The sequence below is a fragment of the Molothrus ater genome, chromosome 32 (assembly GCF_012460135.2).
Source record: "Molothrus ater isolate BHLD 08-10-18 breed brown headed cowbird chromosome 32, BPBGC_Mater_1.1, whole genome shotgun sequence".
NCBI lineage: Eukaryota > Metazoa > Chordata > Aves > Passeriformes > Icteridae > Molothrus > Molothrus ater.
The window spans coordinates 1,187,419-1,211,597 of record NC_071659.1 but is presented as its reverse complement, the minus strand read 5'-3'; the positions used below and the strand labels follow the sequence as shown (position 1 = coordinate 1,211,597).

The window sequence follows — 24,179 nt, the reverse complement described above, 5'->3', positions numbered from 1 at the left end:
CTTGGATGGGAAGAATAAAAATAGGAATTCTGGTGTTTCCAGAGTTTTCCAATTCAGCGGGATGGGGAGGGCTCCTGTTGGGCCCTGACTTGGCCTTGCTCATCCTCATTGCCATTCCCAATCCCATTCCCACTGTCCTCCCTCCAGCCCAGGAATCCCCGTGGATTCCCTGATTTCCACACGGATGGAAGGTCTGTGGGCAGGGACGGGGAGGAAAAGGGCGGTGGGATACTCAAGGAAAAGTGGGATACAGAGGACACGGAATTCCCTGTGCCTGGAATGTCACAGGAGCAGCCTCAGGGACCGTGGGCCACAGCCCTGGAGACCGGGAATTGTGGAACCATGGAATATTCTGGGCGGGGAAGGGACCTTAAAGCTCATCCCTTTCCAATCCCGACGCTTCCCACTATCCCAGGCTGCTCCAGCCTGGCCTTGGACACTCCCAGGGATCCAGGGGCAGCCACGGATTTTCTGGGAATTCCATCCCAGCTCCTCCCCACCCTCCCAGGGACGAATTCCTTCCCACGATCCCATCTGAATCCATCCCTGTGCGGCTTAAACCCTTTCCCCCTTTTCCCGGCATTCCATCCCTCATCCAGAATCTTTTCCTGGGCACGGGGACCTGCTTCCACTTCCGTCTTTTCCAGTGACTGATCTCAGGATCCCAGGCTTTCCCTTCCCTGTTCTGCCTTTCTCCCACCCCCACTCCCAGCTCGGAGCCCCTTTTCCACCTGAAAAATCCCCTGGGATTTGGGCATGGATATCCCACAGATATCCTGGAGATCCCGGACTTTGGCAGCTCTGGAAGCAAAAAAAATCCCTCTCCGGCAGATCCAGGACAGCCTTGTCCCATTCCTATGGATCAGAGCATCCACATCAAGGATTTTGGGAATTCTCCCGTGGAGCTGCCGATTCCAGGGAAAGCAGGTCCAGCTTTTCCTTGGCCGCTGCTGGATCCAGGCTGATCCCTTGGGAACACAGGGAATTTTCCACCTTCATTCCTTCTTTCCCAGGGAGTGTGCAACCCTCCCGTGTCCGCAGATCCACGTGGACTCCTCTGCTTGGGAATTTTCCCAAAATTGGGGAATTTCCGTGCAATCAGAACCCCCCCCCCCCCATGAAGCAATCCTACAGCTTTCCGAGGGATGGGAAGAGCTTTCCATCCCTGGGATGATGGCCGGGCTTCCCAAGGTTTTCCAAGGGCTGGGAATTCCTTTTCCTCCTTCCGGAAATCCTGGCGCAGGGTACAGCACCCGCCCATTCCCACTTTTCCTTTGGGATTTGGGAAAATCCATCCCAAAGAAAAGGGAGGAGTGGGAAAAGGAGGTCAGGCAGGAGGGAACCGCTCGGAAAAGGAGGAATATTGGCTAAATATCCCCCCAAAATCCAGTCCGGGAGAAACCTGGATGCTGTGGGCACAACGGGAAGGGGATCCCGGGATTCCAGCCGTGCATGGAGTGGTTTGCTGTGCCGGAGTGTTCCCGAGTTTTTCCTGGTTTAGAAAAGAATGGGAGAGCCCTTTGCCCTCGCGTCACAGCCGGAATTTTCCCTCTCTCCCTGTAAATTCCCAAGCCTTGGAGACGAAGCGGAGGAAGATCAGCATTCCAGGTAAATTCCCACAGCAGATCCCCCTCCCCGCCCCCTTCCAGGGCTGATCCACCCCCAAAGTTCCGCTTTTCAAAGAAAATTCCTTAAATCCAGGATCCAGAATTTGGATTCCTTAAATCCAAATCCATCTGTTAAATGGAATTTAACAGATCCAGATTGGATCTGTTAAATTCCATTTTTGTCTTTCCCTGGGGATCCCAAGCTTGGAATCCGCTCATCCCACACAGAATCCAGGGATGAAGGAGCCAGGAGCGGGAGGTGGAGCCTTCCCATGTGCCAGGTCCCTGGAATGGCTTTGGATCCTTGATCCACCAAGGGAACTTTGACCAAACAAATCCACGAAAAAAAAAATCACAGGGAAGGATCCAGAATGGGGAAATAAAGAGCTAAAAAAAAATCCAACCTGGATTTAAAAAAAAAAGAATCCAGGATATGGGATTTGGGAGGATGTTGGAACCAGGCCAGGATCCTTCCAAAAGCTGGACTTGAGTTTCCAATGAGGAAAGCAGAAAACAACAGGAAAAATTGGATACTAGGAAGGAACTCCTCCCTGTGAGGGTGGGGAGGGGCTGGGATGGAATTCCCAGAGAAGCTGTGGCAGCCCCTGGAATCCTGGGAATGTCCAAGAGATTGGAGAACCTGGGACAGTGGGAATTGTCCCTGCCCATGGAATGGGATGAGCTTTAAAGCCCTTTCCTACCCAAACCGTTCTGAAATTTTACAATCCCACGGTTTATTCACCGGCGTAGGCTCACCCTTGGATTCCCAGGAAAAATCAGGAGGGGTGGGCACTTCCAGAGGCGGCTCAGGAATCGCCAGAACCTGTCTGAGCCCAGCTCCCGCCCCCCCTGGAAAGTGAGATCCCGGGAAGCACCACCCGATAGGGGCTGTCCTTGAAATATTCATGGCCGGGACAGGGCTGGGAGCCGAAAGGAATCTGCTCCCGGTGAATTATTGATGGAAGCTTTTCTTCCGTGTCCCCGGCGGGTCCGAGCCTTGTCCGACCGCCTGTCGCTAATTGTCCCTCTGGCACCTGCTCCAAAGCCGGGATCTGCGCCAGGCCTGGGAGGACTCGGGATGAAAATCCCCCCACAGGCTCCCCGTTCCCGTTCCCATTCCCGTTCCCGTGTGGACGTGGCACCCGGGGACATGGAATGGCTGGGAACGGCTGGAGTTTGGGATAGGGGGGAATTCATCCGTGTCCAAAGGGGTAAGAAGGGTCCAAAATTCCCAAATCCATGGGAAATTCAGATCTTTGGGATGTCGCAGTGCCACCACCGGGGTGAACAGGAAGTTTGGGAACTTTTCCATCCTGGGGGAAAAAAAAGTCCCAGTCAAGGTTTTCCAATTTTTTTCCCAACCTCTCCATTAAATTTAATTAAATTACGTTAATCATTTAGCGTGACCTTAAATTCCTTGTGGGGGGGAAAAAATGCATCCTGAGGATCCTGAAAATCAGGAAAATGTTCAAACGAACGGAGCAGGTTCCGCTGTGGCTCCCAGGACAGAGCTTTCAGAACCTGGAGAATTTTCCCTGGATTCTGGGAATGTAAATTGCCCCCAGCCTGTCCTGGTGGAGGAGATTCCCGGATGGAGCAGGAGCAATGGATAATGCTGGAAGTGCAGATCCGGCCTCCAGCCGGGTTTTTCCTGGGAATGGGGGGAGTGGAACACCCTGGGCTGGATGCAGAGCTGGAATTCCCTCCCTGGAGCGCCCGGAGCTTGGACACAGCCCCACCCTCCTGGGAAGGGCTGTCCCTGCTCCCTCAGGAATTCTGGGATTTGATTGGATTTGGTTTTTTTTCCCCCCTCTCTTTCTCTCCGGTGCCTCACCCAGGATTAAGTTTAACGATGGATACAAGGCAGTGGCAAGGTACCAGAATGTCCTGGTGGGAGGCATCCCAGATTTTGGGGTGGGATCCGGGATTCTGGGGATTTGCTTCCATTCCAGCCCCTCCCAGGCACCCACATTCTACAAACAGGTGCTGGCCCCAGCATAAATCCAGGATTTGGGATCCGGGTCAGCCTCATCCTGTGCTCCCTCTGCAGCGTATCCCACATGGTGATACCGGGAATCACAGTGCCAGGACGCAGGGAAAGGCCTCCCACTGGGAAGGGGAAGCTTGGGGTGGGATATTGGGAAGGAATTCCTGGCTGTGAGGGTGGGGAGGGGCTGGGCAGGAATTCCCAGAGCAGCTGTGGCTGCCCCTGGATCCCTGGGAGTGTCCAAGGCCAGGCTGGATGGGGCTTGGAGCCCCCTGGGATGGTGGAAGGTGTTAGGTTTGGAAGGGGATGATCCTTAAGGTCTCTTCCCACCCAAACCATTCCTGGGATTTGAGGATCAGCCCCTCCCCCTGCCCTGCTCCCACTCCCATGGGCTGTGTCCAGTTGGGAATGTTCGTTAATTCCTCACCTTCCTCCTCCTCCTCCTGGCTCCGTCTCCTCCCAACAGCGAAGACCCAGAAGATCCCAGGTACGGGACGTGGTGTCCCTGCTTCCCTTTGGGAATGGTGTGTGCATGGATGGGAGCAGTCCCTGCATGGTGTTTGGATCCAGGGAAAGGGCCTTTGCTGGGATCACCCACCCCTGGGATTCCCTCTGTCCTCCCTAATCCCGGCAGGGACAAATCTCCTTCCAGTCAGGCACTTCTGACGGGGCTCCCAGAGTTGTGTTTGTCTGTATTCCAAGCAATCCATGGATCCTTCCTTCCTTCCTTCCTTCCTTCCTTCCTTCCTTCCTTCCTTCCTTCCTTCCTTCCTTCCTTCCTTCCTTCCTTCCTTCCTTCCTTCCTTCCTTCCTTCCTTCCTTCCTTCCTTCCTTCCTTCCTTCCTTCCTTCCTTCCTTCCTTCCTTCCTTCCTTCCTTCCTTCCTTCCTTCCTTCCTTCCTTCCTTCCTCCCTTCCTCCCTTCCTCCCTTCCTCCCTTCCTCCCTTCCTCCCTTCCTCCCTTCCTCCCTTCCTCCCTTCCTCCCTTCCTCCCTTCCTCCCTTCCTCCCTTCCTCCCTTCCTCCCTCCCCCTATTCCATGAATCCATCAATGGCTCCATCCCTCCCTTCACCCATTCCATCCATCCATGCACAGACCTGTCCATTGGTCCGTCCATCCATCCATCCATCCATCCATCCATCCATCCATCCATCCATCCATCCATCCATCCCTCCATCCATTCCATGTCCATCCATCCATCTATCCCTGATCCCATCCCTACCAGCGCTGTCCTACCCCTGTTCCCGTTCCCTGGGATCCTTAGGAATCCTGGGCGCGGGGATCTCTCCCTCCGGGACCCTCCTGGATTGTCTTTGTTGGGTTGCTCCGTGCATGTGGATGACTTTGAGGGCAGAAGGTGGATCCAAGCCCATCCCTGGATCACAACTCATGGAATTTCTCCTTTGGATTGCAGAGCCAAGGCCAAAGGGAAAGAGAAAAAACACCTGGCGTTGCCGTTCAGGTATCCCAATTCCCAATTCCCTGATTCCCAGGGCACCCTCCGGCTCCAGGCTCCAGCCCCTGGCAGCAGAATCCCCTGGGAACAGCAGCAGGGCAGGACTCTGAGTCCATTTTTCCAGGGAAAGTGCTCCAAATTGAGGGATAAAATGGGAATTCTCCATCTGTGCCCAGGCTGGGACTGTCCGTGGTCACCTTTGACAGGAGAGCCGGACTGGAAGGGCTCTGGGAGAAGGAAAGGAGGGAGAGAGAGGAATTTGGCATTGGCTGCTCCACCAGGACCTTGGGAAAGGATCCTGGATCCCTCAGGAAGTGGTGATCCAAGTGCCAGGAATGTGGTGGATGCAGGAATCAGGAGAGGAAAGAGATGCAGGAAACACTGGGAGGAGGAGGAGGAGGAGGAGGGAAACAGAAGAAGAAGAGGGGCCATGTTCTTGCATCCCTCACCCAGGGCACGATTTCCCTCCAGGAAGGGGGAAAGGACACAGGATCTGCACTTTCCTGGGCCCTCTCCCAAGGATGGACCCCAGGGATGGGATATCCCTGCCCCTCTGCCCACCCAGGGATGGAACATTCCAGCAGCACCTCTTCCCACCCAGGGATGGATCCTCAGGGATAGGAGATCCCTGCCCCTCTTCCCACGCAGGGATGGATCCTCAGGGATAGGAGATCCCTGCCCCTCTGCCCACTCAGGGATGGATCCCATCCTGACTCCAGGGAATATTCCAGACCCTCTTCCCACCCAAGGATGGGACATTCCTGACTCTCTTCCCACCCCGGGATGGATCCTCAGGGATGGAACATTCCAGCCCCTCTTCCCACCCAGGGATAGATCCCTTCCTGACTCCAGGGAACATTCCAGCCCCTCTTCCCACCCAGGGATGGATCCTCGGGAATGGGACATTCCAGACCCTCTTCCCACCCAGGGATGGATCCTCAGGGATAGGAGATCCCTGCCCCTCTTCCCACGCAGGGATGGATCCTCAGGAATGGGACATTCCAGACCCTCTTCCCACCCAGGGATGGATCCCATCCTGATTCCAGGGGAACATTCCAGCCCTGCTGCCCACCCATGGATGGATCCTCAGGGGTGGAATATCCCAGCCCCTCTGCCCACCCAGGGATGGGACATTCCAGACCCTCTGTCCACCCCAGGGATGGATCCCAGGGATGGAACATTCCAGCCCCTCTTCCCAACCAGGGGTGCGACATTCCAGCCTCTCTGCCCACCCAGGGATGGATCCCATCCTGACTCCAGGGAACATTCCAGACCCTCTTCCCACCCAGGGATGGGACATTCCTGGCTCTCTGCCCACCCAGGGATGGATCCTCAGGGATGCGATTCCAGCCCCTCTTTCCACCCCAGGATGGATCCCGTCCCGACTCCAGAGAACATTCCAGACCCTTTGCCCACCCAGGGAGGGACATTCTGGACCCTCTTCCCACCCAGGGATGGCTCCTCAGGGATGGAATATCCCAGCCCCTTTGTCCACCCAGGGATGGATCCCATCCCGACTCCAGGGAACATTCCAGACCCTCTTCCCACCCAAGGATGGGACATTCCTGACTCTCTGCCCACCCAGGGATGGATCCTCATGGATGGAACATCTCAGAACCTCTTCCCACCCAGGGATGGGATATCCCAGATCCTCTGCCCACCCAAGGATTGGACATTCCCAACTCTTCCTACCCAGGGATGGATCCCATCCTGACTGCGGGGAACATTCCAGCCCCTCTTCCCACCCAGGGATGGCTCCTCAGGGATGGAATATTCCAGCCCCTCTGCCCACCCAGGGATGGATCCCATCCTGACTCCAGGGAACATTCCAGACCCTCTTCCCACCCAGGGATGGGACATTCCTGGCTCTCTGCCCACCCAGGGATGGATCCTCAGGGATGCGATTCCAACCCCTCTTTCCACCCCGGGATGGATCCCATCCTGACTCCAGAGAACATTCCAGACCCTTTGCCCACCCAGGGAGGGACATTCTGGACCCTCTTCCCACCCAGGGATGGCTCCTCAGGGATGGAATATCCCAGCCCCTTTGTCCACCCAGGGATGGATCCCGTCCTGACTCCAGGGAACATTCCAGACCCTCTTCCCACCCAGGGATGGGACATTCCTGACTCTCTGCCCACCCAGGGATGGATCCTCATGGATGGAACATCTCAGAACCTCTTCCCACCCAGGGATGGGATATCCCAGATCCTCTGCCCACCCAAGGATTGGACATTCCCAACTCTTCCCACCCAGGGATGGATCCCATCCTAACTCCAGGGAACATTCCAGCCCCTCTTCCCACCCAGGGATGGATCCTCAGGGATGCGATTCCAGCCCCTCTTCCCACCCCAGGATGGATCCCATCCTGACTCCAGGGAACATTCCAGACCCTCTTCCCACCCAGGGATGGGACATTCCTGACTCTCTGCCCACCCAGGGATGGATCCTCAGGGATGCGATTCCAGCCCCTCTTCCCACCCCGGGATGGATCCCATCCTGACTGCGGGGAACATTCCAGCCCCTCTTCCCACCCAGGATGGCTCCTCAGGGATGGAATATTCCAGCCCCTCTGCCCACCCCGGGATGGATCCCATCCTGACTCCAGGGAACATTCCAGCCCCTCTGCCCACCCAGGGCAGTTTGGACGGGGAAGGGAAGGAGGGAAGGATCCCGCCCAGTGAGATCAGCGGGATGTGATCCCACAGCCATCCTGCCTTGAATCCCGGCCGTTCCATGTCCAGTGGCTGCCCAGCAGAACCTGGACCAGATCCCTGAGCTCCAGGAGAAAGCCTGGAACGATTTAATTCCTCCCCTGGCAGCTTTTCCGATGCTGAGCTGGAGTTTGGCGCTCCCAGGAGGAGCTCGGCTGGCAGGGGAATCATTTTTCCCTGCTCTGCTCCCACAGCAGGAGTTGAGACAGGAAAAAAAACCCCAGGAATTCTTGGATTAGAGATCAGAGCAGGCTGACCCCTGCCCGTGCTGCTCTTCCCAGTTTCCCTCCCGTGTCCCATTTTATTTTGAATTCCTTTGGAATTCTCCCAAAACCCAAAATCCAGCAACACTTCACTATTTAATTTTTTTTTTCCTGGATGGTTTTCCAGCAGCTCGGGCACAAGGAGCTGGAATTTCAGGCTCCGAAATCTGTCCCTTGTCCCCAGCCCGGCGGAGGAGCCGGTGCAATTAACTCCAGCCTCCTTAATTACTTCCCGAGCTGCTTAATTGCTTTCTCCTCCCTAATTGCTGCAGGACAATGAGGGCCATTAACGGGGGAGAGATAAGGAGGGGAGAGAAGCAGGAGCGGGGAGGAAATCAGGGAGGAAAATAAATAGGGAAGAAGGACTGGGGAGGAAAACGAGGAGGAAAATAAATAGGGAAGAAGGACTGGGGAGGAAAACGAGGAGGAAAATAAATAGGGAAGAAGGACTGGGGAGGAAAACGGGGAGGAAAATAAATAGGGATGAAGGACCGAGAAGGAAAACAGGGAGGAAAATAAATAGGGAAGAAGGACTGGGGAGGAAAACAGGGAACAGGATCCGGTAGGAAAACAGAAAGAAAAACAGGGAGGAAAAGAGAGAAGCAGGGCCAGGGTGGAAAATAGAGAGGGAAATAGGGAGGAAAAGGGAGAGAAGCAGGATTGGAGAGGAAAACAGGGAACAGGACTGGGGAGGAAAAAGAGAAGGAAAACAGGGAAGAAGGACCTGGGGAGGAAAATAAATAGGGAAGAAAATAAATAGGGAAGAAGGACCCGGGAGGAAAACTGTGAGGAAAGCAGCGAGGAAAATAAATAGAGAAGAAGGACTGGGGAGGAAAACAGGGAAGCAGGATCCAGGAGGAAAACAGGGAGGAAAATAGGGAGGAAAATAGGGAAGAAGGACCAGGGAGAAAAATAGGAAGGAAAATAAGTAGGGATGAAGGACCGAGGAGGAAAATGGGAAGGAAAAATAGGGAGGAAAACTGGGAGGAAAAGCAAGAAGCAGAACCCAGGAGGAAAACTGGGAGGAAAACAGGGAAGCAGGACCAGGAAGGAAAGCAGAAAGGAAAACAGGGAGAAAAAGAGAGAAGAAGGAGCAGGGAGAAAAACAGAGAAGGAAATAGAGAGAAGCAGGATCAGAGAGGAAAACAGGGAATAGGATGGGAAGGAAAAGGAGGAGGAAAATGGGACAGGACTGGGGAGGAAAAAAAAGAAGGAAAACAGGGAATAGGACTGGGGAGGAAATCAGGGAGGAAAATAAATAGGGAAGAAGGACTGGGGAGGAAAATGGGGAGGAAAAGAGGGAAGCAGGGCCAGGGTGGAAAACAGAGAGGGAAATAGGGAGGCAGGTCCAGGGAGGAAAATGGAGAGAAGCAGGATTGGAGAGGAAAACAGGGAACAGGACTGGGGAGGAAAAAGAGAAGGAAAACCGGGAACAGGACCTGGGGAGGAAAACAGGGAGGAAAATAGGAAAGAAAATAAATAGGGATGAAGGAACGGGGAGGAAAATGGGGAGAAAAATAGGGAGGAAAATAGAGAGGAAAACAGGGAAGCAGGATCCAGGAGGAAAACTGTGAGGAAAACAGAACAGAAAACAGGGAGGAAAAGAGAGAAGCAGGGCCATGGTGGAAAACAGAGAGGGGAAATAGGGAGGGAGGTCCAGGGAGGAAAATGGAGAGAAGCAGGATCAAAAAGGAAAACAGGAAACAGGGCCTGGGGAGGAAAACTGGGAGGAAAAAGAGAACCAGGACCAGGGTGGAAAACAGAGAGAAAAATAGGGAGGCAGGTCCAGGGAGGAAAATAGGGATAAAGGAGAAGCCTTGTCCCCTGCCTAGCAGCTTCCCAAACCTGGGAATAAAATCCAGGAGTCCTGCATTAATGGCCCCAAACACAAATCCCGGGAATTTCCCTCACTTCCATCTCCAGGGCTGGGAGTTGGGGTGTCCTAAGCCGTGCAGGGATGTTTTGCACCCAAGTTTTAAGCTGAGTGAGAGGGAGTTTGGACGGGATATTGGGAAGGAATTCTTCCCTGTGAGGGTGGGCAGGGGCTGGGATGGAATTCCCAGAGCAGCTGGGGCTGCCCCTGGATTCCTGGAAGAATCCAAGGCCAGGCTGGACACTGGGGTTTGGAGCACTTTGGGACAGTGGGAGGTGTCCCCGCCATGGCAGGGGTGGGATTATGGATCTTGAAGGTCCCTTCCCACCCAAAGCGTTCCATGATTCCCCGATTCCTCAGTGCACTGAAGTTTGTTTGCCTTTTATTCCCTCGATATTCCACCCTCGGCTCCAGCAAGGGCAAGGAGAAGACCAAGGAGCAAAAGTAGGTTTGATCTCCCTGCCCCTCCTCCTCCTCCTTCTCTCCCTCTTCGTTCCCACTTTTCCCAGCTGATCCGGGTGGTTTGCTCTCCCTCCTCCTCCTCTTCATTCCCACTTTTCCTATCAGATTGCTCTCCCTGCTCCTCCTCCTCCTCCTCATTCCCACTTTTCCCAGCTGATCCAGTTGGTTTGCTCTCCCTCCTCTTCCTCTTCATTCCCGCTTTTCCCATCAGACTGGTCTCCCTGCTCTTCCTTCTCCTCGTCATTCCCACTTTTCCCAGCTCATCCAGTTGATTTTTCTCTCCCTACTCCTTCTCCTCCTTTTCATTTCCACTTTTCCCATCAGATTGCTCTCCCTGCTCCTCCTCCTTCTCATTCCCTCTTTTCCAGCTAATCCAGTTGGTTTGCTCTCCCTGCTCCTCCTCCTCTTCATTCCCACTTTTCCCATCAGATTGCTCTCCCTGCTCTTCCTCCTCCTCTTCATTCCCGCTTTTCCCAGCTGATCCAGTTGCTGCATTCTCCCTGCTCTTCCTCCTCTTCTTCATTCCCACTTTTCCCAGCTGATCCAGTTGGTTTGCTCTCCCTGCTCCTCCTCTTCATTCCCACTTTTCCCAGCTGATCCAGTTGGTTTGCTCTCCCTGCTCCTCCTCCTTCTCCACCTCTTCATTCCCACTTTTCCCAGCTAATCCAGTTGGTTTGCTCTCCCTGCTCCTCTTCTTCATTCCCACTTTTCCCATCAGATTGCTCTCCCTGCTCCTCCTCCTCCTCCTCATTCCCTCTTTTCCAGCTAATCCAGTTGGTTTGCTCTCTCTCCTCCTCCTCCTCATTCCCACTTTTCCCAGCTGATCCAGTTTCTGTGCTCTCCTTCCCTCTAAAGCCAGACCCGTCCACCCTGGAAAAACTTGGTTCTTTTGGATGTGTGGCTTCAGGTTTTGGAGTCTGCAGGGAATATTTCTCAAAAAAACCCACCAAGGAATATTTATCCAGAGAAATCTATGGGGTATGGCAGTGCCTGAAGGAAACTGAGAGGCCTTGAGGGATCTGCAGGGATTGGATGGAGGGAGATTCCCAGGCTGGACATGGACAGGACAGGAGAAGTCTGGGTGCAGACAGGACTTGAGATCCAGCTTTTCCTTGGATTTCGGGAAAAGGTTCTTCCCCCAGAGCTGGCTGGGCACTGGAACAGCTCCCCAGGGAATGGTGACATTCCCAGAGCTCCAGGAGCGATGGGACAGGGACAGGGTGGGATTGGTGGGGTGTCCTGGGCAGGAGTTGGATCCATGATCCCGGTGCATCCCTTCCCGCTTGGGAATTCCATGGCCCGACAGCTCCTGTGCCCACATTAGGCTGCCAAGTTTCTCCAGCTCCTGCCTTCCTTTCATTCCCAATGATTTTTATGGATACCAGACCGGGATGTTCCCCCAAAAACCCAGATCCTCCAGCTCAAATTTGAACTCGGCTCCGGGGAATGATCCTGGAATCATCCCTGGGGACTTCCCCATCCAAGAGGCCTCTCCTGGCTCCTGTTCCTTGTTTTGTGGTTTAAGGATCAATTCAGGGCACATCCCATGGATGGATCCTCCCAAATAATGAGATGAAGCAGGAGGCGGAGATGAGGTGGAGAAGGAGGAAAACGTCCTCAAGGAGAGGGCAGGGTCAGGAAAAACGGGAAAGAGATCTCCCAGCTCTGGAGATGAGGTGGAGAAGGAGGAAAACGTCCTCAAGGAGAGGGCAGGGTCAGGAAAAACGGGAAAGGGATCTCCCAGCTCTGGAGATGAGGTGGAGAAGGAGGAAAACGTCCTCAAGGAGAGGGCAGGGTCAGGAAAAACGGGAAAGGGATCTCCCAGCTCTGGTCCTTCCTCTGGGAGGAGGCACAAAGGGATTGAGGGTTGGGATCTCCCCAAGGGTGTAGGATGGACCCAGCAGTGGGGTTTGTCCTCTGAAAGAACTCCTGGCAGGTGGAATTCCCGCAAGGAAATGAGCCATGGGAATGCTTTTCCCTGCTCCCAGTTCCCAGTGAAGGGCAGTGATTAAAATGTCCTTTTATCCATGGATAATTCACCAGTAACGGGATCTTCAGCTGGAAGCTGCCCAGGACAGAGGCTGCTCCCAAATCCCTGCTGTGATTCCAGAATCCCTGTGGATTCTGGAGATCCCCACAAGGTGAAATCCTGAAGGACAAAAGGAGCAGGAGGTGGGTTTGTGGAAGTGGAGATGATCCATGCTCCATGCCATATTAGACCCCAGAATATCCACGGGAAGAGGCTGGCTGGAATCTCTGGTGTCTAAAATGGATTTAAACTTCCTTGGAAGCTCTTCCCGCTCCAAACTTGCTGGAACCCAGGTGGGCTGTGATGCGCTGAAGAACCAGCGGCTTCTCCAGAGCCTGGCTTCTCTTCAGGAAAGCGGGAGAAGGGTTGGGAGGTGGCTCAGGAGGGCTCTCGGTGCCCTGGTGGCAGCTCAGGTTCCGCAGGTGTGCGGATCCTCATGGAATATTCATGTGGAGACGGTGTCAGCTCTCCGCCAGCCCCGGCGTCCCACCGGCGCCGTTGGGAGCGTGGCGGGAGCATCGGGAAGATCCCACAAAAAAAACCCCCGCTGTGCCCACGGAGGAGACTCGGAGGGATCCCCCCATCCCTGCTCCGTCCCCTCCGGCGCTGGGATGGGTGTCCCACCATAGAGGCTCCGCCATTCCCGCCTCGGACCTTCCAGAACCTTCTCCTGCAGGGCCGGGTGAAGGTAGAGGCCGGGATGGGAAGGGGGAGGTGTTTGGGATTGGGCAGGGCTCGCCTGGCTTGGGAAAGGGACGGGTGGGGACCGGGAAAGGGTTGGGGATTGGGATGAGCCACTGGGAAGCTGCTCCGGAATTTTTGGGACCGCTCTGTCTTCATCCTCATCCTGCTCCTTCCCTTCTTCCCAGCACCTGCTGAGTGCTGCCGAAACCCACCAAAACCCTCCAAAACCCTCCAAAACCTGCGCCTGCAGAATTTATTTCTTTGTCTCTTTTTTAACTCTTATTCCTTTTTCCCTCCATTTTTCCTGTGTTCTATTTTTTTCCTTTTTCCTCCCCTTATTTTTCTTGGTGCTTTCTCCTGTTTGCCTGGAGTTTTTTGCCTGCTTTATCCTTGGTATTTTTTTTTAATCCCAACAGTTTTCTTTCCCAAAGTTTTTTCTTTCCTCAATTTTTCCCATTTTTTTCTCCCCGCTGATTCCTCCTGGGGTTTCTTTCCCAAATTTTTCTGAGTATTTTTCCTTTTCTTTTTTTTTTTTACTTTCTCCCTGCTCTTCCCTCAGGTTTTCCCCCTCTCCCTCCCATTTGATTTTCCCTCTATTTTTTTTCTGCATCTTTTTCTTTTTTTCCCCCTGCTTATTCCTCCTAGGGTTTTGTCCTAAATTTTTCTGTTTTTATTTCCTTTTTCTTTTCTATTTACCCCCCTCATTCCCCCACCCCAATTTTCCCCCTGTTTTTTCCCCTCCATTTTTCCCTCCCTGTTTTTCCTTCGCAGTTCCTCCCCTTTTTTCCCTGTTTCTTTTCTTCCCTATTTTCCCCTCCATTTTTAAATTTTCCTCCTTTCTTTTTCCTTTTCTCATTTCTCATTTTACCTTTTTTGCCCTTTTTCCTTTCCCTCTCTTTTCTTTCCTTCCCCTTTTTCCCTTTTTTCTTTTTTGTTACTTTTCCCAATTTTCCCTGTTTTCCTTTTAACCCTTTCTCCCCCCTTTTCTTTTTCCCTTTTTTCCCTCATTTTCCTTTCCTTTTTTCCCTTCCCCCATCACCCTCCAAACCCCGTTATTCCCTTCCCATTCCCCTTCCCAAGGCTTCATTCCCAGCCGGGCATGGACACAGCACCTGAACCTCTATTCCCTATTTTTAATTTCTGGATTTTTCCCTCCGATCCACCTCACCCTGTGGATGTCCCAGATTTTCCCCATTCCCAGGTATGGTTTTTCCACACCTTGGATCAGGTGCTTAATCCCAGTTTTTTTTCCCACGCATTGCCCCAAATCCACCATCATCCTTTTACTGTCAGGAACAGCTGAGGGATCCAAATCCTTGTTGTCTGTGGATTTGGCAGCTGGGAGAGGACCCTGATGGAATTTTCCACGCTGAGTCCATCACCAGCTGCTCCTCGCTTTGGTTTCCCTTCCCAAGAAACCTCAGAAACTCCCGGGACAGTGATTTTATCAGATCCATTTGTTAAATGGATTTGATAAAAATTTTATTAATTTTTATCCAATCCACTTAACAAATGCAAGCTCTGGGACTGGAGGGATTTGTTTTCTTTTCTTTTTTTTTTTTTTTTTTCCTCTCCATTTTTTGAGAATTTCATGGAAAAGAAAGAAATGTAATCCAACCAACCAGGAGGTGTGGCTGGAAAGGCAGAATTCCAGAGCCTGAGCTGTGATTCCAACATTTCCTCATTAAATAAATTAATTTGAAAACGGCTCCAAAAGGGTCCCATCCCCTGGGTGTTCCCTGGTGGGATTAGAGATATGGAATCCTCATCCTTAACTTTTCTCCTCTGATCCAGGGAAAAAATGGAGCATCCTGGGAATAAATCACAGCTTCCATAGGCCGGAGTTCTGCTTTAGTCCCAGGTTTAAATAGTTCCTGGATCTTATCCCAGTCTTATCCCCCCCTCAGATACTTTATTTTCCCATTCTCCTTAATTTTCTTCCTGCTTGCTCCAGCTCTCTCTGTGTCCTGGAGACTTCTGGGGATGACTTCCAACGAGGATGCAATTCCCGGGTTTTTTGCCTTGTGAAAAAATTCCCAAGGGTAAAATGTGACCCTTTGGCCCCATCCAGAGGTGGGACTGGGAAATCCCACAGGGTCCGTGTGGTTTCCTTGTGAAATGACATCCCAATCCTGCAGAATCCAGGAGCTCTGGATCCCCTGGATCCTCTGGCCTGGAAGCCAGGTGAGGTCCTGGCTGGAGGTGAGGTCCTGGCTGGAGGTGAGGTCCTGGCTGGAGGTGAGGTCCTGGCTGGAGATGAGGTGAGGTCATGGTTGGAGGCAAGGTGAGGTCCTGGTTGGAGGTGAGGTCATGGTTGGAGGCAAGGTGTGGTCCTGACTGGAAGTGTGGTCCTGGCTGGAGGTGAGGTCCCTACTGAAAATGGTTCATTTTGGAGGTGAGGTCCAAGCAGGAGGTGATGAAAGGTCCAATTTGGAGGTGAGGTCCCGGCTGGAGGTGAGGTCCTAGTGGGAGGTGGGTTCCAGCTGGAGGTGAGGATCATCTTGGAGGTTAGACCTGGCCTGCAGGAAAGGTCCAGCCTGGATCTGAGTTCCTAGTTTGGAGGTGAGTCCCAGCCTGGAGGCAAGGGTCACCTTGGAGCTAAGATCTGGGCTGGGGGTGAGCTCCAGGCAGGGGAGGTAGGGAAAGGCCCATCCTGGAGGTGAGATTAGGGCTGGAGGTGGGGTGAGGTCCAGACTGGAAGTTAGATCCGGGCTGGAGGTGAGGTCCCAGTTTGGAGGTGAGGTCCCAGTTTGGAGGTGAGGTCCTGGCCGGAGGTGAGGTCCCAACTGAAAATGGTTCATTTTGGAGGTGAGGTCCAAGCAGGAGGTGATGAAAGGTCCATCCTGGAGGTGAGGTTCCACTTGGAGGTGAGGTCCAGACTGGTGGTGAGGTCCAGGCTGGAGGTGAAGACCCAGTTTGGGAGTGAGGTTGAGTTTTGAGGTGAGGTCCCAGTTGGAGGTGAGCTCCAGGCTGGAGGTGAGGTCCCAGGCTGGAGGTGAGCTCCTGGTTGGAGGTGAGGTCCCAGGCTGGAGGTGAGCTCCTGGTTGGAGGTGAGGTCCCAGGCTGGAGGTGAGGTCCTGGCTGGAGGTGAGCTCCTGGTTGGAGGTGAGCTCCTGGCTGGAGGTGAGGTTCTGGCTGGAGGTGAGGTTCTGGCTGGAGGTGAGGTTCTGGCTGGAGGTGAGCTCCTGGTTGGAGGTGAGGTCCCAGGCTGGAGGTGAGGTCCTGGCTGGAGGTGAGGTCCCAGGCTGGAGGTGAGGTTCTGGCTGGAGGTGAGGTCCTGGCTGGAGGTGAGGTCCTGGCTGGAGGTGAGGTCCTGGTTGGAGGTGAGCTCCTGGCTGGAGGTGAGGTCCTGGTTGGAGGTGAGGTCCTGGTTGGAGGTGAGGTCCTGGCTGGAGGTCCAGGCTGCAGGTGAGGTGTGATTGATCCTGGCTGGAGGTCCCCTGTTACTTCCGAGAACATCTCCAGCAAACCTGCAAAGGTTCCTCCACTTCCAGTGATGGGAATTCTCCAATTAATGAAGTTTCCCTTTCATGGGTCGGGGAAGTGTTGGGGTGTTGGAATTTTGGGGTGTCAGTATTTTGGGGTGTCAGAATTTTGGTGTATTTGAATTTTTGGGGTGTCTGAATTTTTGGGGTGTTTGAATTTTTGGGGTGTCAGAATTTTGGTGTATTTGAATTTTTGGGGTGTCTGAATTTTTGGGTATTTGAATTTTTGGGGTGTTTGAATTTTGGGGTGTCTGAATTTTTGGGGTGTCAGAATTTTGGGGTGTTTGAATTTTTGGGTGTTTCATTTTTAGTAGTTTCATTTTCCAGTGTCTTGGAAAGAAATTCCATGAACTGGTTGGGAGAGATGAGGAGTAGGAACACGACCCGGGCCCCTAGCAGGGGCTCTGCTCATGGGGAGGCAGAGTTATCCCAATTATCTGAGGCATTCCCAGATAAAAAATAGGATCCAAGATTCCAGGGCTGTGAATTCCACTCTCTATTCCGACTCTCTGGAATATTTCCTGCTCTATTTTTCAGCTGACATTTCCTCTTTTCCTCTTGGAAAAAAAACCTTCTTCTGTACCCACGCCCCGGAAAACACCAAAAAATACAGAAATTAACGTGGAATTTTTATTCTCCCTCTCTTCACCCAGAGCTGGCAAAGGAGTTTTTTCAGCCATGAAGCTTGGAAAGACGCGTCCGTCCAAGGATGAGCACCGGAAACAAGGTATGGTCATGGAATGACAGTGGATTCCTGGAATTGCACTGGTGGGAGAGGAAGGGCTGCCTCTTCCCTGGGCTCTGCAAGAGGCGGGGCTGGAATTGGACACCTCTGGAAAGGCAGGAGAGGGCAGCGATTGGAAATTCATGGCTGTTTCCATTCAGAGCCGAGGATCAGTTTTCCACAGTGAAGAAAAGCAGGAATGTGCACTTACAGGCGGGGAAAAGCCTTGGGAAAAGTTTGGGTCGTGGTTCTGGGAAAACTTACCCTGTTTTCCAGCCGGGTTTGAGGATAGGGTAAAGGGAATTTTGCCTGGGATGCGGGTGTGGGAACCTGCGTGCTCCTCCCAGGACCTGGGTGTTCCTCTGGTGGTGAAAGCTTCCAGCAGGACCATGGGAAAACACCCAGGACGCAAAGGAGCAGAGCGGCTGGTCCCATAGGAGCCTCTCCGCAGGGCGGATTTATCCGTGCTCATGGAATGCTCACAGTGCGGAGTGGCCCGGGAGGCTCCCGATCCCACCTTTCCCAGGAACCTCCAGCTGTTCCTGGGCTGGGATGGTGACTCTGGCCCTTGGCCACTGGAGAAGGGATGGGTGGAAGTCCTGGACCCACTGCCTGCCGGCCAAGCCGGCATTCCCAACGTTCCGTGGGTGCTTTCCTTCCATCCAGACTCCTGTCCAGCTTAGATCAGCTCCAGCCTGACCTTGGACACTTCCAGGGATCCTGGAGCAGCCGCAGCTTCTCTGAGAATTCCAGCCCGGCCCCTCCCCACCCTTCCAGCCAGGAATTCCTTCCCAAGATCCCGCTCCAATCTCCCCTTTCCCAGTGGGAGCCATTCCCTGGCTCCTGTCCCTCCAGGCCTTGTCCCCAGTCCCTCTCCAGCTCTCCTGGAGCCCCTCTAGGCCCTGGAAGGGGCTCTGGGGTCTCTTTGGATCCCTCTCTTCTCCAGTTGGACATTCCCAGCTCTCCCAGCCTGGTTCCATGACCGAGGCGCTCCAGCCCTTGGAACAGCTCCGTGGTCTCCTCTGGAGCGACTCCAGCAGCTCCATGATCGTCCCATGCCGAGGATCCCAGAAATGGGGACAGCAATTCCCAGCTCCTGTGACTCTGGCTCAGTCTTAATCTCCTGGCTGAGTCGAGGACCCCCTTTCCCTCAGGAAAGGAACATTCCAGCAACTTCTTCAAATAGAAACCCAGGCATGGGCGCATGCCGGTGGGATCTGCAGCAGTTTTCCCTCTTGGGAATGACCCGTTTCTCCCATTTTTTTCACCCCTCTCTCCTCAAAACCAGGGAATTGGTTGTCTTTGCAACACCTCTTGTGCTCCTCAGATCTCCAGCTCTTCCTCAAACGCTCTTTCACCCCCCAAATCCGGGGTGCTGTCATTATTCCTTATTTTTCCTCCCCAAGACCCTCCGCAGGAATTCTGCCCGGATGGAATTCCATGTCACCTCTTTGATAACCCCCCTTTCCGAGCAGGTTGCCCGAGACCCGACCCGGTCCCCATTGTTTTTGTGCTCCCAGCCGAGGGGATGGATTGGTTTCCCTTCTCCCAGCCTTTAATTATTCACTGATGGAAATTAAAACCGGAGCCATTCCTTTGTCCCCTTCCCGCAGATGATCCGGCCGTTCTGGAAACGGAAGACCTGGATAGAAAGGCCATGAGATACGGGGCAGGCCTGGAGCCAGACACCATCTCCCTGGCCTCTGTCACCGCTGTCACCACCAATGTCTCCAACAAAAGGTGAGATCCGGGGCTGGGGCTGTGCCAGCAGGAGGTGAGGATGGACATCCCAAAAATGAGTGATCCCTGACACAGGGAATGCTGGAAATCATCGTCCCACGGAGCCAGTGGGATGTTTTTTTGGGAATATCTGACCTGCAGCAGCGATCACCAAAGTCCTGTGGATCCTCCCAGCTCCCGGGGCTGAAGGAGCATTGAGGGTGACCCTGCTCTTGTATTGAGAGGGACCTGGGACAAGGGATGGAGGGACAGGACACAGGGAATGGCTCCCCGCTGCCAGAGGGCAGGGATGGATGGGATATTGGGAATTGGGAATTGTTCCCTGAGAGGGGCTGGGATGGAATTCCCAGAGAAGCTGCGGCTGCCCCATCTCTGGAAGTGTCCCAGGACAGGTTGGATGGGGCTTGGAGAACCTGGATTGGTGGTATCAGGCTCTGGATGGTCTTCAAGGTGCCTTCCCGACCCGAACCATTCCGTGATTCCATGAATTCCACCCATGGTCCGACCAAGGGTTTCTTCTGCCTCTCCCAAGGTCCAAGCCCGACATCAGGATGGAGCCGAGTGCCGGGAGGCCCATGGATTACCAGGTAGGTGACACCTGGGTGCGGCCCTCGGGGTCACAGCCTGGGCTTGGGGACACCATTTGCAGGGACCGAGTTCCTGGTGGGTCTCCGCTCACTGGGCTTGGAACCAGGGCATCCCAGGAGCTGGAATTTCACTGGTGGAGCCATAAACTCGGGATTAAATAATGGACTGGGTTTGTTGTCCAGCACGTGAAACACAGAGGGCCCAAATTAAGCCCAAATCAGGGTCTTTTTGAGGTTGTCTCCGTGGTGTTCCTCCTTGGAGCAACCTGGCGTAGCAGAACGTGTCCCTGCCCCTGGCAGGGAGTGGAATTGATGGAGCTTTAAGGTCCCTCCCAATTCCAACCACTCCATGATCCCATTGTGTTTTCCAGGAGAAGTGAAGCCAATGGGATTGGCCTCTCCCACAGCTTGGGTTGAATCCATTGGATTTTCCAGCAGAAAATGGGATTTTCCAGCAGAAGTGAAGCCAATGGGATTGGCCTCTCTGATCCCACAGCTCGGGTTAAATCCATTGGAATTTTCAGCAGAAGTGAAGCCAATGGGATCAGTCTCTCTGATCCCACAGCTTGGGTTAAATCCATTGGATTTTCCAGAAGAAGTGAAGCCAATGGGATCAGTCTCTGATCCCACAGCTCAGATTAAATCCCAGTGGATTTTCCAGCAGAAGTGAAGCCAGTGGGATTGGCCTCTCTGATCCCACAGCTTGGGCTAAATCCACTGGATTTTCCAGCAGAAAAATGGGATTTTCCAGCAGAAGTGAACCAATGGGATCGGTTTGTCTGATCCCACAGCTTGGGTTAAATCCCATTGGATTTTCCAGCAGAAGTGAAGCCAATGGGATTGGTCTCTCTGATCCCACAGCTTGGGTTAAATCCATTGGAATTTTCAGCAGAAGTGAAGCCAATGGGATCAGCCTCTCTGATCCCAGATCTTGGGTTAAATCCGTTGGATTTTCCAGCAGAAGTGAAGCCAATGGGATCAGTCTCTGATCCCACAGCTTGGGTTAAATCCCATTGGATTTTCCAGCAGAAGTGAAGTCAGTGGGATTGGTCTCTCTGATCCCACAGCTTGGGTTGAATCCATTGGATTTTCCAGCAGAAAAATGGGATTTTCCAGCAGAAGTGAACCAATAGGATCTGATCCCACAGCTCAGGTTGAATCCCGTTGTGTTTTCCAGCAGAAGTGAAGCCAATGGGATCAGTCTCTGATCCCACAGCTTGGGTTAAATCCCAGTGGATTTTCCAGCAGAAGTGAAGCCAATGGGATTGGTCTCTCCGATCCCACAGCTCGGGTTGAATCCATTGGATTTTCCATGTTGGGTGGAGCACCCTCACCATGGGGCTGGATCAACCGGGATTCCTGGGATCTCCTGCATCCCACACCCTTGCCAGCCCCTCCTCATCCATGTCCCAGTGGGACCAGCAGACCCCATTGCACTGGGAACTCCCCTCGGTCAGAGGTGAGGGGAGCGGGTGAAGGCAGCCTGGAGCTGCTCCCGGGATGTGGAAATTCGGGAATTCCTCTCCCCAGGTCAGCATCACCATCATCGAGGCCCGGCAGCTGGTGGGGCTCAACATGGACCCCGTGGTGTGCGTGGAGGTGGGGGAGGAGAAGAAATACACATCCATGAAGGAATCCACCAATTGTCCTTACTACAATGAGGTGGGTCTGGCCCTGGGGCTGCTCCAACCCCACCGGGTTACTCCACCCTTGATCCTCTGATTCCTTTTTTATCCGTGGGGTTTTTTTGGGGTTAAATTGCTGCTGGAATAAGGAGAAATCTCAAACAACACAGGAGAAACAAAGCCCTTGCCCTCTGGAATTTTGTGACCAATGATTCCCAGGTTTTCCAAGAAATCTCCGCTTCCATTGGCTCCCCACATCCCCCATTGGTGATCCATGTGGTGCCACGGTCAGTGTTGGGATCACGTGGATCCATCCCTGCTGGGCCATGGGCTGCAGGAGCTCCCCCAGGCATCCAAGGGGTTCTCAACCCCTTCAGGCTATTCCACCCTTGATCCAGTGATTTCTTTCTTATCTGTGGGGTTTCTTGGGTTAAAGTCCTGCTGGAATAAGGTGAAACCTCAAACCACACAGCAGAAACGAATCCTGTGCCCTCTGGAATTTTGTGACTAACGATTCCCAGAATTTCTGAGAAATCTGTGCTTCCATTGGCTCCCCACACTCAGTGAGGGATCGGTGATCCATGTGGTCCCACGGTCAGTGTTGGGATCATGTGGATCCATCCCTGCTGGGCCGTGGGCACCCCTGGGCAGCCACAGCTTCTCCGGGGGGTTCTCAATCCTTCTGGGCTACTCTGCCCTTGGTCCTGTGATTTCTTTTTTTATCCATGGGTTTTTTTGGGGGTTAAATTGCTGCTGGAATAAGGAGAAATCTCAAACCACACAGGAGAAAGCCCTTGCCCTCTGGAATTTTGTGATCAAGGATTCCCAGGTTTTCAAAGAAATCTCTGCTTCTATTGGCTCCCCACATCCCCCATTGGTGATCCATGTGGTGCCACGCTCGGTGTTGGGATCACACGGATCCATCCCTGCTGGGCCATGGGCTGCAGGAACTCCCCCAGGCCTCCGGGGGTTTTCAATCCCTCTGGGCTACTCTGCCCTCGATCCTTTTTTTATCCGTGGGGTTTTTTTGGGTTAAATTCCTGCCGGAATAAGGAGAAATCTCAAATCACACGGGAGAAACAAAGCCCTTGCCCTCTGGAATTTTGTGACCAATGATTCCCAGGTTTTCTGAGAAATCTCCTCTTCTGTTGGCTCCCCACATTCCCATTGGTGATCCGTGTGGTGCCACGCTCGGTGTTGGGATCACACGGATCCATCCCTGCTGGGCCGTGGGCACCCCTGGGCAGCCACAGCTTCTCCGGGGGGTTCTCAATCCTGACGGATCCCACCCCTCACCACTCCTCTTTCCCTTCCAGTATTTCGTCTTCGATTTCCACGTCCCCCCCGACGTCATGTTCGACAAGATCATCAAGCTCTCCGTAAGTGACCCCGATATCCTTGTCCTTCTCCGTTCTGGGGGGCTTTGGAAGCAAACCACCCATTTTTGGGATGGAGTTAAGGTCCTTGATGTGAGATTCCCAGCAGGAATTCTTTCTGCAGACCCCCAGTCCGTTTTTCTGTTCTGACCCTCGTTCCTGGCTCCACACAGCTCCTGCATCCCCTGTGTCCCTTCATGGGCAGATCTCTGGCATTCCAGAGGTCCAAACCTTGGAATTTATTTATTAGAACCAAACCTTGGAATTTATTTATTTATTCATTCTTGTGGAGAAGAAAGACCTTCCAGAGTCTGCCGGGGAGATTCCTGGGGCATCAGAGCTGTTGTGGAAATCCAGGATTGGGAATGCTGAGAGCAAAACTGAGTTTTCAGCCCGCCCAAACCCAGGAAGGCGATGGACAAGACTTCCAGATTCCCTGTCCAATTAGGGCACACTAATTAGGATCATTCATATCCATCCCGGTGCACAGACTGGGTGCGCAATTTCTCCCAATTTTCCTCAAATTCTGAGCATTTTAAAGGCTCTTCTCTCAGTCAAATATCCCAGTGTTTCCTGCTGTAGTGGCTGGAAAAGGGATCTTGCTCCAAAGGTTAATTTCTTTGCATTTTTTTGTTCATTCCAAACACAAACTTCCCGGCAATCCCATTAATCAGGACCTGCCAACCCCACTGGGCCTTTTGGTGTCCTTGAATCCTCCCCGGACCAGGGGAAAACTCCTCAGCTCCTTTCCCATCCCATCCTGGAGACCTCTGCAACGACTCTGTGGCTCCCAGGTCCTGGGGGAATTCCTGAGTGGTTTTCCCCTCTTGATTTCCAGGTGATCCACTCCAAAAACCTCCTGAGGAGCGGGACATTGGTGGGGTCCTTCAAGATGGATGTTGGGACCGTTTATACCCAGCCTGGTACGTGAATGTCGTTTGTTAAAAATTCCCCGGCACCTGCACCTGCCCAGAGGAGGAAAAATTCTTGGCAAAAGAGTCAGGCAGGGGCTGGATTCCTTGGAAAATGCTTTCCGAGCATTAAATGATTGGAAATTATTAAGTGTAAATATCCAAGATATAAAAGAGTCACCTGGAGTCACTTGTAGGTCAGGGAAGAGCACTTGGCACCTCTGGAGAAGGGTCTGTATCCCATCCTGGAATCGTGGAATCACAGGATGGTTTGGGTGTGATGGGACTTTAAAGATAATTTAATTCCACCCCTGCCATGGGCAGGGACACCTTCCACTGTCCCAGGTGGCTCCAAGCCCCAATGTCCAGCCTGGCCTTGGGCACTGCCAGGGATCCAGGGATTCTCTGGGAATTGCAGCCCAGCCAGGAATCCCTTCCCAAGATCCCACCATCCCAAGCTCCCCTTTCCCACTGGAAGCCATTCCCTGGCTCCTGCCCCTCCAGCCCTTGCCCCAATCCCAGCTCTCCCGGAGCCCCTTTGGGATGGGGAAGCGGCTCCAAGGATTCCCTGGATCCTCCCCTGATCCAGCTGCACATTCCCAGCTGCTCTCCCAGCCTGCCATTGGATCCAGCCCCATCCCGACTCCTCTCTGGGAAG

General features: G+C 53.4%; 1 protein-coding gene across 2 annotated transcripts in view; it reads left to right on the top strand.

Annotated features, from left to right (window-relative positions):
• Nucleotides 1-24,179, top strand: part of LOC118700605 (otoferlin-like) — a 116,765-nt gene that overhangs the window by 32,840 nt on the left and 59,746 nt on the right. The window contains exons 7-17 of one of the 2 annotated variants that reach the window (XM_036405157.2): nucleotides 1,573-1,608; nucleotides 3,446-3,481; nucleotides 4,061-4,081; nucleotides 5,007-5,054; nucleotides 10,313-10,342; nucleotides 17,212-17,285; nucleotides 18,896-19,022; nucleotides 19,555-19,609; nucleotides 21,140-21,271; nucleotides 22,551-22,613; nucleotides 23,449-23,533. In XM_036405157.2, coding sequence (XP_036261050.1) covers nucleotides 1,573-1,608; nucleotides 3,446-3,481; nucleotides 4,061-4,081; nucleotides 5,007-5,054; nucleotides 10,313-10,342; nucleotides 17,212-17,285; nucleotides 18,896-19,022; nucleotides 19,555-19,609; nucleotides 21,140-21,271; nucleotides 22,551-22,613; nucleotides 23,449-23,533 — 707 coding nt within the window. The remainder of the gene's footprint in view (nucleotides 1-1,572; nucleotides 1,609-3,445; nucleotides 3,482-4,060; nucleotides 4,082-5,006; nucleotides 5,055-10,312; nucleotides 10,343-17,211; nucleotides 17,286-18,895; nucleotides 19,023-19,554; nucleotides 19,610-21,139; nucleotides 21,272-22,550; nucleotides 22,614-23,448; nucleotides 23,534-24,179) is intronic. The other variant, XM_054518088.1, reaches the window with a different exon arrangement.